The following is an 18,180-nucleotide window of genomic DNA, read 5'->3' on the forward strand; positions in this document are numbered from 1 at the left end:
ATACTTTTCTAGTATTTTTAATAATATCTACTTAGTAGCTTTTATAAGAAGTATGATAACAATGTTTTAATCTTTACAGTTACTATAAGACATCAATGAATGTGATAGACTAGTAATGTCATACCAAAAATAGAATATGATTATACTAGGACTTTATCATGGGGATAATTTTGTAAGTATAAAAAACGCTTAATATAACTCACCTGATTTTTATAATTTATATTCTAAATACAGGAAACATTTAGGAGCAACACTCTTGAATCTTGAATCTTTAAGTGGTATTTAAGAATTTGGAATTTTAACATATATATGTAAGAATTCTTCACTCCTCTGTGATTTTAAATCTTACTCTCAGATAACTAGTAATGATTTTTCTCAGCTTTTACTCAGAATAATATAAATGGCCCCATTTTTTTTTCCACAAAGGAAATGTATTGAATAATAACAATTAAAACTGTTGAGTGAAATTAGAAGTCACTGAAGCATTATAAAAAGGAGTACATGCTATTCAAACTTTGCTTCATATTTGTTTTTCTTCATTTTTTTTCACTTTTACCTCTTGTTTAATGCATCGATAATTGTGAGCTAACAAATCTGATTTCTTCCAAAATGCTTCTTAGTCTCTGCTTGCCTTAACTCTGTTGTCTAAGTGCCATTTCTACAGATTCTACTTCTTTGGCAGAAACCTCCTTTGGCCCTGGGCTCTCCAGTCAGGAGCAGTGCACTGCGCCCAAGCTGATGGAGGAAACCTCTGTCTTTGAGTGCCCTGGAACACCTGAGGCAGCCATAACATCATTGACATGTAGGTGGTCAGGCCTTTCCTTGCTGGTGCTTTGTGTCAGGCAGATTAAGATATCATCAATTGTAAATTTGATTAGCTGTTGAAACCTTGTGTGAACATATTTTATAAAGAAAGATAAGTTTCCCCCTTTTCACTTGAAGTTTTATCTGGGTTTAGACTTTGTTGTTTTTCCCAACCACACAGATGAATACAACAGAGTCGATTAGTTAAATAAAATCAGTGGTTCTGAAGAATTTTAGCTTCTCTTCTATTTGGCTTACATATACTGAGGGGTCACTTTGAACACACAGTTGAGGCTGGGCCTGGTGGCTCACACTTACAATCCCAGCTACTCATGAGCCTGAGGTGGGAGGATCGCTTGAGCCCTGAATTTTGAGACGGCAGTGAGCTATGATCATGCCACTGCACTCCGGCCTGGGTGACAAAGCAAGACCTTATAATAAAAATTTAAAAACACATTTGTATCTAAACCATCATGGCCTTTCATTTTTCTCAATACAGTTTTTTCAAATTATATAAATACATTCTTAACACATAGATAAAATATCGTAGACACATTATATTATACATTGGCATCATAATGACTATTTCACGTCATAATAAAGCATCATTTGCCAAAATATGTACATTTGAAAATTCACTTAAACCTAAATTTTAAAATATTTTTTATTGAGTAATCTATTTTTATTAATGATAAAAATACCATTAAAATTTCCCATGTTTATTTCTCAAATAGCACAAATAGCACACTTTTCTGCCTACATACTTAGAGATAAAATTTTAAAAGTATATTTTAAGTACTTTATTGAATTATGTTAAAAATTAAATTTTCTGAATGTACTGATTACTATAATCGGATGCTATACCACCTACCCACCCCACCCCCACGACCACGCCCCCAGCCTTGGGATAAAATTAAATTTCATTCAGATACTATGGTGTACATGGAAATGTTTAATTGTATTTAGCAAAAATCCAGAACCTCACTCTTTGGCTTCCATTTACTTCCACGGCTAATCTTGACAATGAACATTAACTGCTCGGGGTGCCTCCTTCTCTTTCACCCTGCTGGCTTGGTGTTGGTGATAAAATACATTTTTTTATACAATGAAATGTTAACCACAGCTATTGAAAATATTTATGTATACACATATATATTAATATGGATAATATTTAAGATATTGTAAGTGGAGAAAAAAGCTAGGTGGCTACAGTATGCTTCCATTTATATTAAATAAACTAACAAAGGGAAACATGTGAGTATAGTTATCAGCCTATATATGTATATTACACTTTCTCAGGACATAGAGGAAAAATGGTTAAAGTAAGTTGCCTCTGAGAATCAAACTGGATAGGAATAAAACTTAATTTTCATTGTCTGATACTTGCTCTGTTTGTATTTTTAAAAATTAAACATCTAGGTCAGTGGCTTTTAACTCAGGTTGCATAGTAGAATCATCTAAATAGTTTTAAAAGTCCCTTGCCCCACCCATCAGAGATTCTGATTTTGTGGAGTAGGGTGTGAGCCTCAGTATTTTTAAAGGGGGCTCAGGTAATTCTCGAGTTTAGTTGGTTTTAATAACTATTGAGTCAAATTTTATGAGTGCCCTTGTAGACAATACAAAAATCTCATGTGCTTTTCGTTTTCACTTTTAAAATTATTAATTTGCCTTTAATTTGCACTATTGAGTTGTTGGATGAGTATAAAAAACATTGAATTGAAAGATATTTCTTAAATGAAATATTTAACTTGAGGTTTATGAGATTAAATAACCTCTTGTCTCTACCATGAATGAAACCTAGAGTGATAGCAAATTGTTTTGAGAATTATGAGTCTGAGATAATCTGGTTTTATGTTAACATGACTACTCACCAGGAGAAAGAACTTCACTATTATTTTTGAAGCAGAACTTAAAAGAGTCCAACTAATTATTTTTTTTCAAAATTCCTTCCTTGCCAGAATTGCATAGGATTAATGATGCAAATTAATATTTAGGATTATATCTGCATTTCTTTGTAGCTGGAATAAGCTCTGATTATAGCCTTGAAGAGATAGATGAAAAGGAAGAACTGAGTGAAGTGCCTAAAGTTGAAGCTGAAAATGTTTCTCCGAAGTCACAAGATATTCCTTTTGTATCTACTGATATAATAAATACACTGAAAAATGATCCCGATTCAGCCCTTGGCAATGATAGTGGAGAGTTCTCACAAAACTCCATGGAAGAAAAACAAGAAACTAGAAGCACAGATGGACAGTAAGTATTCTCTGTGCTGGGGTGTTGGTGGCAGTTTGTTTAATTAATATTAGTGTTCTGAAATATAGATCTGAAATTTTAAACATAAATACAGTCAGCCCTTTGGTTTTGACTTTATCCCTTTTACCATTATTATAAGAATGTTTATTAATGAAGTACTTATTTGCATGTAATTATGTTCAGAGAAAATCACATGTGACAGTTCTAATATCCCTGTGTCAGATAAGCCATGAGAAATAGTTAATTTGTGTGATTCAAAAATGAAAGTTTTTCTTTGTGTGTGTATTTTGCCTGTTACCTATGTGACCTAAATGTAATATTTAATTTTCAATTTTTACCAAGTATTCCTGGAGGATTTTCACTGGTATGTGAAAACAATTCTGCATATTAGAGTATGATGTTAAATCATGAGTATTATCTTTGCAGTCAACTTTATGAAACAGAGAATGTATTTTCCACTTGATTCTAGAAATGGACAGCTATAGTCTAGTCCATTTAGGTTTGAAATGCAACAACATGCATAAAGATGAAATCAGCCAAGCAAAATAAACCATATATGTCAGAGGTTTACTATAATTTGCATGAGATTGTCTCCTTATTAAACTGTTCTATCACCAAAGGGAAAAAAACATCAGTGAGGTCAATCTACATTCTGATTTATATAGTTGACCTTGCCAGATGCAAAACTAAAATGTTTCATTTAATTTCCTTTTTCTTTAAAAGGCAAATAACTGATAATAACCAAATAAAGCCACTGTTTTGGAAAAGTGTCTATTTTACCAAGCTTCTTTCTTTTTAATGGGACCACCATATGAAAGCTAATGTGTCATGGCAGCATTTCTTCTCAGTTATATTTTTTCTCTGCTTTAAATTTCCGCAGTTTGGCAGAAATAAATGATTGTTTTAGTCCATCTGTCTTTGGAAATTATTGCCTGTTTTCTCATTGAGCATGCGTGTGTGTGTGTGTGTGTGTGTGTGTGTGTGTTTTTTCAATAGTATCAACATATAACATACAATGTTATATCTTCCAGAGAACCACACAGTGTAGTATATGATACAAGCAATGAAAAGAAGGTAGTTGACAGTATAAGAAACTTGAAGTCGTTGGGCCCAAACCAAGAGAATGGTGAGTTATATAATTAATAGCCAGCATTTTATTTTATTATATGCCAAGGACAATTCTTAACACTTTATATGTATTAACTCATTTAATCTCCTGTAACTCACTTAATACCTACCTCATTTACGGATATTTTGGGTACTATTATTTTTATTCCCATTTTGTGTGCCACAGAGGTATTAAGTAACTCACCTTAGGTCTCACAACTGCTATGGTAATGGTGAACCTAGGATTTAAACTGGGGCAATATTGCTCTTGAGTGTGCCCTTAACTACCATGTGTACTACTTTTGTTGTTAAAACATAGAAATTATCTAATTTAGACTTTGGATCTTAAAAATGTTTCCTCTGTGTATGTAGCTGTGATCTGTTTCTCTTTTTTTCCATCTAACTTCCTTAGATGAAACTTTTCTGCCTGATTTTTCAAGGCCCAAATCATCTAATAATATAACCTTATTTACCACTGTTTCCCAGTTCCCATCCTCAAATCAACATAACTTATTTTTTCTCATGATGTCATTTGCTCATTTCTATATCATAAGGCATATATTCATGTTGTCTTTGCCTAAAAAACAATTTTTCATCTATTTTACCCATTCAATTTTTATCCAAATCATATTTCATTTCTTTTACTTGATTATTAGGAGCTTTGTGGTTCTATATTTACGATTCCTCAACTGAATTGGGTAGTCTTGGATCGGAGAAATTACATTTGATATTTTTGCACTACTCACGGCACCTAGCAGAATACTGAGATACTCATAAAGTATGTACTTAGTATTGAATTTCAGAAAAACAATCCTACGCAAATAGAAAATTTAAGGAATAAACAATGGTGTTTTAAGGGGTTAAGAAGGAAGTGGCTTATGAATTCTCATAGTTCAATCTATTATGTTAATATAGAAAACTAGGTTAAGATATTTAGAAAACATAGGGATGTAGTATTCATATTTGAATAAGACATAATCACAATGTCATATTTATATATATATAATTATATATATATAATTTTATGTATGTGTTCATTAACTTGAATATATATGCTACTGATTCATTTTCTCCCACATTCAATACCATTGTGAGATACCATACTGAGAAGGTCTGAAAGCAAATAAGTTTTTCATTCTTTTCCACTTGAGTCAGTTTTTCACAGCATGTACTATGATGGCAATAGCATTCCTATTGAGAAATTATGATTTAAAAGCTGCTTCTTTCTCTTTAAAACAATAGTCAAGTTGAATCATTTTTGTTAAGATTTTTGTTGTCAAGTTAGTGCCAGAGTCACAAGTACATTTACGTGGTATTTTGATTTGCACATGTTTTATTTTGCTATGACCTTTGTCAACTCTAGTTCTTTTTTAAAGTAAATAATGTCTATTATTCTTTAAGTACTTTTATTCTGTTTTCCTTTTTACCTACCCTTATCTAAATCACCTTTTTGTAAGTTTGTCCATGTCAGTGTCACTTTTGAGTAGAGGATCACTATAGTATAAAAGATACCTCCTCCCTCTACTGGCCATCCTTGGAAAATGATCTAGCCCTTCATAAACACTTGGTTAACATCATTGTCAGTTGTAGATGAGGATGGATTCTGGGTTTCCAGGACTGCCAATCACTGGAAATAATCATGAAATGTTGAGAAGAAATTCAGAGTTAGACAATGGTAAAGTAGGAGAAACCTACCAAAAATATGAAAAACAGAAACTTATAATTCTAAAACCAATACATTTGGGTTTTTAAAAGGGGATTCAACGTAAAATATATGTTTACATTGGTTTACTTTCTTTGGGAAAATGTTTCTGTTGTGTGAACTGGGAAATATATATATTCAGTGGAAAATTAGAAATAAGAAAAAAGGAAATACATTTAGATTCATTTCCTGCTGCCAGAGGGTCTTAAATTTTTCCATGCTTATAACAATGTTCAAAATAGTGTTTTTCATATGAACATTGAAAAATACTTATGAATCAAGTAAATTGAGAGCAGAGGCAGAAATATGCCTCTTCTATGGTTCCTAAGAGCATGGGTCCTTAATTTTGTAAATCAAAATAGTTAAAAATCATTGGTCACTGAGAAAAGAATTCACCTAAGTATATAATATGTATTCTGATACTCAGTTGCATTTTATCTGGGAAGAATAAAAATGAGTTCCATTTTTAAATTACATGTTTAATATAGGAATCTTGCAACACAATATGTAATATTAACTGCCACAACCAAATAACTGTGCAATCAGGCAGAGTTTAAAAACGTGAAGATTTAGGCCGGGCGCGGTGGCTCAAGCCTGTAATCCCAGCACTTTGGGAGGCCGAGACGGGCGGATCACGAGGTCAGGAGATCGAAACCATCCTGGCTAACACGGTGAAACCCCGTCTCTATTAAGAAATACAAAAAACTAGCCGGGCGAGGTGGCGGGCGCCTGTAGTCCCAGCTACTCGGGAGGCTGAGGCCGGAGAATGGCGTGAACCCGGGAGGCGGAGCTTGCAGTGAGCTGAGATCCGGCCACTGCACTCCAGCCTGGGAGACAGAGCGAGACTCCGTCTCAAAAAAAAAAAAAAAAAAAAAAAAAAGTGAAGATTTTAAAAAAATTGTTTGTATACAAATTTGCCTAACATGATATTTTTCTGCCTGCATATCTTTTTTCTTTTTCTTTTTTTAAGAGAGAAACTATATAATATAACTCATTACATTTTAGGCAATGTACTTCATCTCATCCTTTAAGTAAAAGTGGGTAATGATAAAACTATAGAGAAATACTTGGCATACATTCACAGTTTGACCCCCAAACCTCACATTTAACTTGTGCTGTGCAAACTATTGCCATATGTGAAAAGGCCACTAGGGTTTTGAAGATAAGCACAGTGATCGTGCAGGAAGCATGATTCTTCAGGGCATTTAAATAGAGGAGCAGAGGAATGACTTAATTCAGTACTAGGCACATGGTACAGACCCCAAAGCCTGTTTCCTTCCACATGCTTCCTACCAGTGCTTTGCCGTCATGTTGTTGACTGGAAGCTGTTGCTCTGTTAACCTAGAGACTGGCAAATGGTTTTTGTTTTCAGGAGGTCTGAATTAGAATCAAGAGGAAAAGTAGTGCAGAGGAGAGGAAGGTTATTTTCTCTACTTTGATTTTGACTGTGACTCTAGAATGAGGATGCCTATTTCCAACAGAGAAAAATCAAAACCAATATGACTGATTTCATGCATTGAAATCACTGATGTTATAACTAAAAATAAAGTCCTCTAACAGCCTTCAGCAAAGATACCTAATTAACAAGACCATCAACTGAGATTCTGGTCTTTTTTTCTTTTGAGATGGAGTCTCACTCTCTCGCCAGGCTGGAGTGCAGTGACACGACCTCAGCTCTCTGCAACCTCCACCTCCTGGGTTCAAGCGATTCTCCTGCCTCAGCCTCCTGAGTAGCTGAGACTACAGGCGTGCGCCCCCGCACATGGCTAATTTTTGTATTTTTAGTAGAGACCGGGTTTCACCATGTTGGCCAGGATAGTCTCGATCTACTGACCTCATGACCCGCCCGTCTCGGCCTCCCAAAGTGCTGGGATTACAGGCATGAGCCACCACGCCTGGCCTGAGATTCTGTTTTTACTGTAAATCTTAATGTTTTCTGTTAAGGCCGTCATTAAAACTGACTGCATTTCCTGAGATTCCTTTCCTTTTAATGTAAGGTATGAAAATATAAATATGCTAGGGGCTATAGAAAAGATAGTCAAAATAGAGGAAAAATACAGTTTTTGAATTTGTCAGTTTCATTTTTTGTCATTATGAACAATGGCTGAATGACATCTAAGAAGTAAAAACTTATTTTTACTTACCTTCTATGGAGTGTTTATTGTGGTCAATATACTAATGAGCATGCTATCTAAATGATACACATATAATATACATATTTTCGCCTTTTTTTGTCTGAGCAAACTGAGGCTCAACAGGGTTAATTAACATGTTGTGGCCACACTAGTTAAGCCAGGGGTTAAGCCAGGAATTCCAGACTTCAGTCTGTATGAATCCAAAGCCCATACTGTTTTCTCTGTATGCTACTACCTACCTTTATATAGTCAGTGAGTTGAAAATTATCTGTCGAATTCAAACCAAACTATTTCAGGTGGGAGAAAGTAGGCATTAAAAACTTGAGGTTTTCTACTTTTTCATATATTTAACTTGATGATTTTTTTTCTCTCAATAGTACAAAATGAAATAATTGTCTTTCCAAAGAACACAGAAGACAATATGAAAAATGGAGTGAAGAAAACAGAAATCGATGTAGGAGGCGTTGCCAAAAATAATGACATTGATATGGAAGTTGAGAGACCATCAAACTCTCAGGCACATGAAACTGATACTGCTATAAGTTACAAGGAAAACCATCTAGCAGCTTCATCAGTACCAGATCAAAAACCGAATCAACCTAGTGCAGAAAAGACAAAAATGCAAGATGCCGCAATTCAGACAACCCCTTCTTGTAACAGTTTTGATGGGAAACACCAAGATCATAATTTGTCTGACTCCAAAGTTGAAGAAAGTGTACAAACTTCAAATAACAACATATCAACTCAACACTCATCCTTAAGTTCACAAGATTCTGTAGATACCTCAAGGGAATTCAGGAGTCAAGGCACCCTAATTATACATTCAGAAGATCCGCTTACCCTAAAAGATCCAATTTGTGCACATGGTAATGATGATCTTTTGCCTCCTATAGATAGGATTGATAAAAATTCAACTGCTTCTTACCTAAAGAATTATCCACTTTATAGACAGGACTACAATCCCAAGCCAAAACCTTCAAATGAAATTACACGAGAGTATATACCCAAAATTGGAATGACTACTTATAAAATAGTGCCTCCCAAATCCTTGGAAATACTGAAAGACTGGCAGTCAGAAACCACAGGGTATAAAGATGATCAGGACATACATGCTTTAGGGAAAAAGCACACTCATGAGAATGTGAAAGAAACTGCCATCCAAACAGAAGATTCGGCTATTTCTGAAAGCCCAAAAGGGCCACTGCCAGACCTTAAACCGAAGCCGAACCTGAGAACAGAGCATCAAGTGCACAGTTCTGTGAGCCCACCTGATGGAGCCATGGTTAGTCCTCTGAAACCAGCTCCCAAAATGACAAGAGACACTGGCACAGTTCCTTTTGCACCAAATTTGGAAGACATAAACAATATTTTGGAATCAAAATTTAAATCTCGGGCTTCTAATCCCCAGGCCAAACCCAGTTCTTTTTTTTTACAGATGCAGAAGAGAGTATCGGGTCACTATGTGACATCTGCAGCTGCCAAGAGTGTCCATGCTGCCCCTAATCCTGCTCCAAAAGAACTGACAAATAAAGAGGCAGAAAGGGATATGCTGCCTTCTCCAGAGCAGACTCTTTCTCCCTTAAATAAAATGCCTCACTCTGTTCCACAACCCCTGGTTGAAAAAACTGATGATGATGTCATCGGTCAGAAGCCTGCTGAAGCCTCTCCTCCTCCCATAGCTCCGAAACCTGCGGCAATTCCTGCTCGTCAGGTATCCACACAAAATCTGAAGACTCTGAAAACTTTTGGTGCCCCACGACCATACTCCAGTTCTGGTCCTTCACCGTTTGCTCTCGCTGTAGTGAAAAGGTCACAGTCTTTCAGTAAAGAGCGCACCAAGTCATCTAGTGCTGGTGCATCGGTCCAACCTCCAGCCAACACAGAGGAAGGGAAGACTCATTCTGTAAATACATTTGTGGACATCCCACAACTTGGTGTGTCTGATAAGGTAACTGTAGCCTTTTTAAAAATAAGTATTCAAATTTAGTCACAGGGTTTAATGGGGATTAACAAGCATGTTGATATGTTTGTGTGCTACTTTACTCTGAACTCATATTAATCTGAAATTAAGCTATTGTAGTGAAGAGAGTGGTAATACATAAAATCTGATTATTTGCTTACAATTATAACTTACATAACTTGTTTAGGTATTGCTGTAAGGTCGTCATTATATAATTGTGTCATTAGCAAAGGGTTTAAAGTTTCTTTGCTCATATCATTTGTATGGTATATTTACTAGTTTATGGTTCTATTTTCCTGTGTTATCTTAATTTGTTTTTAACTTGTCTAAATCTTCTGGTTTATTCTCCAATTTTACATTACTGTGCAATAGCAAAGGAAATAGTCTTAATGAAATGGAAAAATAACAGTTATCAGAGACTAGACAAAATAACTGAGCATCTCTCAGCTATGTGATTTCTATCATATACACTCAACTTCAGCTTGCATATATTGTGCATTTTCACATATAAAAAAATTGAAAGCAGAGTTTTAAAATGTAATTTTCTTAATTCTCCATTTTGTTAAGTCAGTGTCAACTTTCAACTATAATATGTATGTTGACCAAACTGTTATCTAACCACCATCTAACCTTAAATATTTACCTAAAAGGAGTGTTGTTGACTTAGTGTTTGGTCAACCAAGTGTTGTATTTTGCTAGCTTCAGATAATAGAGTCAAAGGAGAAGATGAAATTCACAGCATGATTTATGATAATCCTCATGCAATTTTAAAGAAATGCTTTGTGTACTCTTACTCTGATAGTGTTTAAAGAATACATTCATATTTGTGTGACAGTTCCAGAAGTATTTAATATTACTTTTTCAAACATTCCTAGAGCAAAAGAATGTTAACCATATTGCCAAGTAAATGTTTTTCCATAATTGTATAACAATATCTTAAATAATATTTTTTCATGTATTTTACATTTATGTTTATTACTTTGATATAGCATCGGGAATAGAAGTATGATATAGAGATTAATTCTGTACTTGGGCACAAAGCCTGTGATTTTTCTTGGACTAGAATACCATTCCTAAACAATGGAAGCTTGGTGTAGATAATAAAGCTTTTAAGTCATTGCCTGAGCCCTCTTTGGATCATTTTTTGGTAAAGATATGTATTTGGCAGTTTGAAAAAGACATTTAAGATTACTTGATAACATATGCCAGTTACATCAGTTACTAAATATGCCTTCCTGAGAAGCGTAATTCAATTTTTGATTCTTCAGTTTGGAAGTTCCTAACTTTTATGTGTTGCTTCTCATGGCAAAAAATAAAACATGGTCAGCACTTAGTCCATGTGACTTCCAGAAACACAAAATAAGCTACTAAGTGTAGCATAGTAATTCGTATTCCTTTATTAGAAGATATATTAGATTCAACAAATATGACATTGTCTATTTGACTCTTTTGCTCATTTTAAAATAGTAATTTCACAGCTAGTATGTTGAAACCATGAAAATGGGTCATTTTTTAGTTTGTAGTATTTTAAAAAATCTTAATTTGACTTTTCTAACCAATTCTGTGTATTGGTGAAGTCAGCAGTATTTAATTCAAGAACAATAAAATTACCACTGTATTTATGAAGCAAAGAGGTGGTACCACTTTTCTTCTTTGGCTTCCTGAGTTCAAGAGAAAATAATGCCCTCATCTTCCAGCTTAGCTCTGGCAGCAGAGATAATTCAGTGGGTGAGGAAACAGAGCTGTGTCTGAAACACCAGTGTGGCAAATGGCGATTGTTAAAGAACTATGGATGATGAAAACGTTTTGCAAAAAATGGCCCATTCTTTTCTTGGCATTCATATAAATATTTCACATTTATTTTTGTAGGATAATAACTCTGCACATAATGAACAGAATTCCCAAATACCAACTCCAACTGATTGCCCATCATTCACTCTTATGAGACAAAGTTCTTTAACATTCCAAAGCTCTGACCCAGAACAGATGCGACAGAGTTTGCTGACTGCAATCCGTTCAGGAGAGGCTGCTGCCAAATTGAAAAGGGTAAGTCTTCTTTATCAGATGGGTGACAGTGGGTTTATTGTCACCATTGTCAAACTAATACTTAGGGTAAAAATTTTCTAGCATGTAAATCTAAATAGCATTCCCAAAGTTACTCGTTTATGTCTTTGAAGTATAAGCTGAAAGAGTTCCAGAGTCTTACATGTACTTGAAAAATATGTCAGGTCTATTTTCCATAATATGGGCCAGGTGCAGAACTTGAATTTTGTTCATTCTTATGTAACTATATAGAGAATGCCCTGGGCTCTTATTTTAAGAGATTATGCTAGCACCTCAAGAAAGACTCTTTGGAAAATACCTCCCTGTTCCAAAAAAGGTAAATTAGTGATAGGAACCTACAAGTTTGTAGTCATAGCTCTTGCCATGATTAGTCACTGCCATATGTGAGGCTTAGGGAAGAGTTTTATAGGTTAAACCAAAAAAAGTACAGAATATCTAGAGAATGTACATGATAAATAATGCAGAAATTCAATTCTTAGTAATGTCCTGCCAAAGTTTTCTAGCTCCTGCTTACTGTGGGGTAGAATAAAAAGAGGAAATCTGCTTTTTCTCAGGAAAAACACCCAAGTGTCACAGGGAATTCTTTTCAGGTGAATTTCCTCCTTGCGTTCCCTTCATCCACTGAGAAGAAGATGTGGTGAAGCTTTGAACAAGGCATCAGCACTTAACTTAGACTCTCCAGAGGCAGTCCTCTCCCTAAACCTTCTCCCCTTAATTCTCTCCCCTTAATTCTCCTGGTTGGAAGTACCTCCGCATCTAAGACAAGGAAAGTACTTATTATTCCATTAACTCCTGAGGCATTTCATTTTGTGAATTCCTTCTGTGATCGTTTTAAAAGTCATTTAGAGAATAGTAAGAGACTTGTTGAGCACAATATTGAGCTCAACAGAAATTAAATCTGCAAAGGAACAGGAATGCTACAAAGATAGGAAAAGAAATGGGGAAAGGCTTTCTGGGCCTTTCAACCGTATCAACATTGGCCAAACTTGACTGCGTAAGCCAACTTCCTCGGTGTGTATGTGAGGAGGTATGAGTGACAGCCGTTCCTTCCCAGAGGACTTGGCACCCTGTCTGGGCAAACATGGAGACAAGGCAGAATACTGGGTGCTGTCAGGAGTGGAGGAAACAGGAAGGAGTAATACAGTGGATTAGATTTGAATTTTGTAAATTATTTGTAAAGTCTGATTTTAGTGCCTGACAGCATAACAATTTGGTATAGTTTTTAATATTGAAATTGGTTTTTCATCGGTCATAACAAATTTATATTTTTAGAGAAGGATAAATACTCATGTTAATAAATTATACATCCTCACTTGTGAAAAATTTTCTCTTTCTGATCTTGTGAATTAAGGATGAGTTTCAAACCAAGAACTACTGGTTGCTCAGTTCAATAAATTTGGCAAGCATTTTTAAAGCACATAAGTAACAAATATTGTACTAGATACTGAGAACACAAAAATGAATAAAATGAAGCCTCTGTCTTCTGTGCATTCACAGCCTGGTTCTGAGATACAGTGGTATATTGGGGCCATGGGAGAACCAACTTACTACACAGAAACTGATTGCGATGCCTTTATACTAGGTCAGTGAAGATATTCATCAGTTTCAATGAACTAATTGCAGAAAACTGCATTAAGTTGGAAATGCCTTTTTGGCCAACAGAATTATACAGGCCAGCAGCTATATACTTGGTGTGTTATGGGCCCTGACTTGGCAGTCCTTTCACACAGACAACTCTCATTGCTTCTAGAATGAGCTGAATATGAATCAACATAAAAAGCGGGCACTAAATGATTATCCTATAATTGTTTCCTGTTTAAAACTAATTACTTTAGGTTCTATTGAATCTAAAATTTTCTCTCTTTCAATGGAACCTTATTGGTAGCTCTGAGTATAGTGCCAGATTCTAATTTTTTTAAAATAAAAATTCCATCTATAATCCATCTCATTTCACTAAAAATGGACATGGTATCTAGTAAAGTTCACAATATACAAACTTCATGACCAGTACTTTTCACTTCTAGTTACATACCCTAAAAATGTTATTGTGTACCAGGACTCTCACACATAAGAGTGTTCATGGAATATTATTTGTAAAAACTCCAAATAAATATAACCCTAATATCCAATTAGTAGAATTAATAGCAGTATATTCAAATAATGGACAAAATATAGTAAAATGCAATAATGTGCACAAAAATAGATATATATGCGTAAAGTTTGACAGCATACAAAACTAATTTAGATTATTTAGTGATGCATGTATAAGCAGCAGTTATTTTTAAAAGCAAGGAAGTAATTACAAAACTTATGATAGCGCTTACTTCCAGAGGGGAAGAAAAGGGGTCGGTGAGGGCTTATTGAGGTAGGCTATGCACACAATTTAAGGGGTAATCAAAAAGCTAAGTAATCCACGTAAATGTTATTTATTGTAAGGCAATAAAAATATTCAATATAAGGCTAAAATCTATGATGAAGAAAATACCACAATTTTAAAAGACGATTAATAGGAAACTTGGAGGTGTTTTTTCTCTTGACTTGAGTGGTGCATTGTAAGCATGTTTGTTTTTCACTGGGCTACGTATTTACATTTAGTGAATTTTTCTATATATATATTCTATTTCAAAAAATTGCAAAAGGAAGTAAAAACGGGCACAGGCAGGCTCTTAATTTCTTGTGATCTTTGCTTAAGTCCTGTGTTTCTGTTCTGTACTGAAGATTTCTTCTAGTTTCTTTTAAATTCTGACATTTCTTTTATAGAACAACAATTGTATTGCCAAATAAAATCTCTGGTGATTTTGATGGTAGGTTTAGATTGTTCATCAGAAAGTTGGCTCTGTGTTTCTCTGTATCTTGGCACCCAAATATTCAATTTAACTCCAGGTACCCACTTGTCTTATGGCTCTGGTTCATACGCAGGCAATTAACCTTCATTATAATGGTTGGTTCACAATAGAACAATTATCTAGTTGATTACTCTAGTGTAAATGTAGTCATAAATATGCCATTTTTCTTCATGTTTCAGAAGGAATTTTTTTACATACCTTACCCCTACTCAATCCCCATATAGTCACAGAGATTAGTCTTTTCTTCATGTAAAGCATTAATAAATCGAGCTCAGTATGTTATAAATTGTGTGATGTTAAGGTTTATATATGAATCAGCAAATTATTTACAAAGAACAAGACAGATTAATTCATTACCCTTGGCCTGTGTTGACATAAGAACAACTTTGGCTTTCAGTACTTGATGGTCTCTGATTTACTAAAAATCAAGTTATTACCCCATTACAAGTAAGGTCTGAAAATAGTGAATCATATTTTGATATTTATCGCTATGTATTAAGTGTTTTTCAAATGTAAGATTTATCTTTGGTTCAACAGAAGGTGGAGGGAAGGAAAAAACTGGGTAAGTCATACAGAATCTTGCTGGCTTGTTTTGTTTATTTAATTAGTTTTTTAAATTCATATTTCCTTAGTTTAAATTTGAACAACCAGAGTTTCAGGTTGGCAGCGATTTCTACGTTTTTAAAGTAAATGTAAATGATAGAAATTTTCATAGTTACATTCCTTGTGGAAAAAAAGAAAGCTATGTGGAATTCCTAAAAATTCTTTAAACTTCAAGAGTAGACAATCATTTAGTAGATATTCACATCAGTAAATTCTTAAATGTTTTTTTTAAGTATCTGTATTATAAGTGTAATATGTTCCTCATTCAAAAACATTCAAGTGATACCTTCTTTTTTCTTTATGAATGTTTGTAAAAAGTTACCATATTCCATTCAAGAAATATTTATTGAGCACTACACTGTCCCAGGCACTAAAATAAATATTGATATAAAGTTGGTATAAACTGGCATTAAAATCAATAAGATCTCTGCCCTCAGAATTTATAAACTAGTATTTTAATGATGGCTTCTTTTGTTTAAAAGTTTAGTAAACAAGTTTTTAAATAGTAAAGAAGATGTCATTTTTCTTCAAAAATAACCATTCTTGATAGGTTGCTCTGTAAGCTTCTAGGCCACTTTTGTAATATGTAAATGTATTTAATTTACAAAATGGAATACTCTGCAAATCCATTCATAAACAAATGTCTCTTCGAAGCTTTTTCAAACTGTTAAATATATATATCTGTACTATTCTTTTTAAGATTACATAGTATTTGACTTTATGAATGTAACATAGCTTATTTGTTCCTTATTGGTGGTCGTTCAACTGGATTCTATATATGGTGCTACAATGAGCATCTTTTACTTGGAGACATTTAGAGCCATCCATATGTTTTCTAAATGCCTAAAACAAATTTTCCCCTTCACAAAGAATTATGAGAACTGCAATTTTGGCAAGAATTACAAAATAATTCTCCTGTACACAGAAACATTTGGGACCAAGGTTCCACAATGAAAGTCATTACCTCTGCAGCCAATTAAACCTACTGAGTTCCTTTCCTTATGGGGGCCCAGTGTGCAGTGGCTGCAAACAGCAGCCTCCTTGGTAGTGTATGCAACCTGTTTCTTATATAGGTTGCTCTAAGGGACCTTGGTGATAGGCCTTTCAGATGTATGTTCATGTCTCTGACCTTGCACTACCTCAATGTAAGCTCCAAACAGGCATAGGAGGTGTCTTTGGAAAGCCCCAGGGTACTGTGGCCAGGGTTCACATTGGCCAAGTTATCATGTCCATCCGCACCAAACTGCAGAACAAGGAGCATGTGATTGAGGCCCTGCACAAGGCCAAGTTCAAGTTCTCTGGCTGCCAGAAGATCCACTTCTCAAAGAAGTGAGACTTCACCAAGTTCAGTGCTGATGAATTTGAAGACATGGTGGCTGAGAAGTGGCTCATCCCAGATGGATGTGGGGTCAAATACATTCCCAATCATGGACCTCTGGACAAGTGCCGGGCCCTGCACTCATGAGGGCTTCCACTGTGCTGCCCCCTCTTAATACTCACCAATAAATTCTACCTCCTCTCCAAAAAAAAAGAAAAAAAAAAAAAGTCATTACCTGTCATTTGTTGGCTATTCTTGGAAAGAAATCTCACAGGTATACTAAACAGTGCAGATGAGTTTTCCCTTCTGCTGGTGGCAACTCTTCTTCTCACCCATTTTCTTTTAGGTGTGTAGCGTCAATCACTCTGCTCCATCCTGGATTCATCAGACAGTCGAGAAAACTCATTAGTTTAGATGACCAATCTTTATTTAGTAAAAGGCAAAAAACGAAGCGCAAGGAAGCCAAGTCCAAACTAAATTTGCCAATTTCATTTTCCTTTTAACCAATTTACTCGGTTGCTAGGAAAATCTGTGGCCATTTGTACTCTAGTTGTCTTCTTGTGAGAAGATGATAGTGTTTAGTTATGAACCTAAATTAGTAAAATTGTAATCTAAATTGTCTTAAAATATCTTTATTATATTGCAGGTATGATATTTCAAAATACAGATATTTACTATTCATAATCCAGATGACTTTACATTTTTCAAAAGCTGGAATTCACACTATGTAGAAAATTCTTGTTTTCGTGTTTTTATTCACTTATAGTTTGTGAATAGAAGACTTTACCATAGAATTTTGAAACTTAGGAGTTTACTTACTAAGAAAAAGAAAAAAACTCCCTTTCAGTCTGCAATCATTTGGCTTAACAGTCACAGATTTTACTTTTTAAATCCTTCACATGAAAACATTTTTAATACCAAGGACTCGTTTTTTTGTTTTGAATAAATAGGGGGCCATGGGGAGGGGGATTTCATGTTAATTTATACCATCAGTACAAAACTGTAAAATTCATTGCTTTGTGGCATTCACTTTATCTTTCTACATTCTCAGAGGCAGTTTTGGGGAGCCAGAATTACAGAATTAATCTAGCTAAAAGTGCTGTTTAACAGCTTGGCTTGCAGTCTGTTTGTGCTCTTGTCCTTTGTGTTGATTTGGTAATTTTGTACAGATTAAGATGTGTTAACGGATTATTTAACTTATTTGTTGTGAAAATAACAACTCTTTTTAAATTTTATGGTAGAATGAACGTTTATTCTTGATTATAATTTATTAAATAATAAATACTTAGCATTTACAATTAAGCAGAAGTTAAAATGTGGTAACTGTTGAAAATTAGACAGCTGTCCCATTTTAAATTGATGGGTGCAAAGTGTGTTTCTTTCTCTTA

The 18,180-nt window shown here is 34.6% G+C and overlaps 1 protein-coding gene and 1 non-coding gene across 9 annotated transcripts in view; both read left to right on the top strand.

Moving 5' to 3' along the window:
* The window catches only part of COBLL1 (cordon-bleu WH2 repeat protein like 1), a 198,987-nt gene that overhangs the window by 142,694 nt on the left and 38,113 nt on the right, over positions 1-18,180 (top strand). For 5 of the 8 annotated variants that reach the window (XM_050752919.1, XM_050752916.1, XM_050752918.1 and 2 more), the window contains 5 exons: positions 683-802; positions 2,823-3,057; positions 4,089-4,183; positions 8,379-9,949; positions 11,831-12,007. In XM_050752919.1, coding sequence (XP_050608876.1) covers positions 683-802; positions 2,823-3,057; positions 4,089-4,183; positions 8,379-9,949; positions 11,831-12,007 — 2,198 coding nt within the window. Of the gene's footprint in view, positions 1-682; positions 803-2,822; positions 3,058-4,088; positions 4,184-8,378; positions 9,950-11,830; positions 12,008-12,615; positions 18,174-18,180 lie in introns of those variants that run through there. The other 3 variants (XM_050752921.1, XM_050752922.1, XM_050752917.1) reach the window with 2 other exon arrangements.
* On the top strand, positions 16,441-16,575 carry LOC126933265 (small nucleolar RNA SNORA70). The gene has a single exon (XR_007718504.1). It is a non-coding gene; the product is annotated as a small nucleolar RNA SNORA70 (small nucleolar RNA).

Source organism: Macaca thibetana, chromosome 12, assembly GCF_024542745.1.
Source record: "Macaca thibetana thibetana isolate TM-01 chromosome 12, ASM2454274v1, whole genome shotgun sequence".
Lineage (NCBI taxonomy): Eukaryota > Metazoa > Chordata > Mammalia > Primates > Cercopithecidae > Macaca > Macaca thibetana.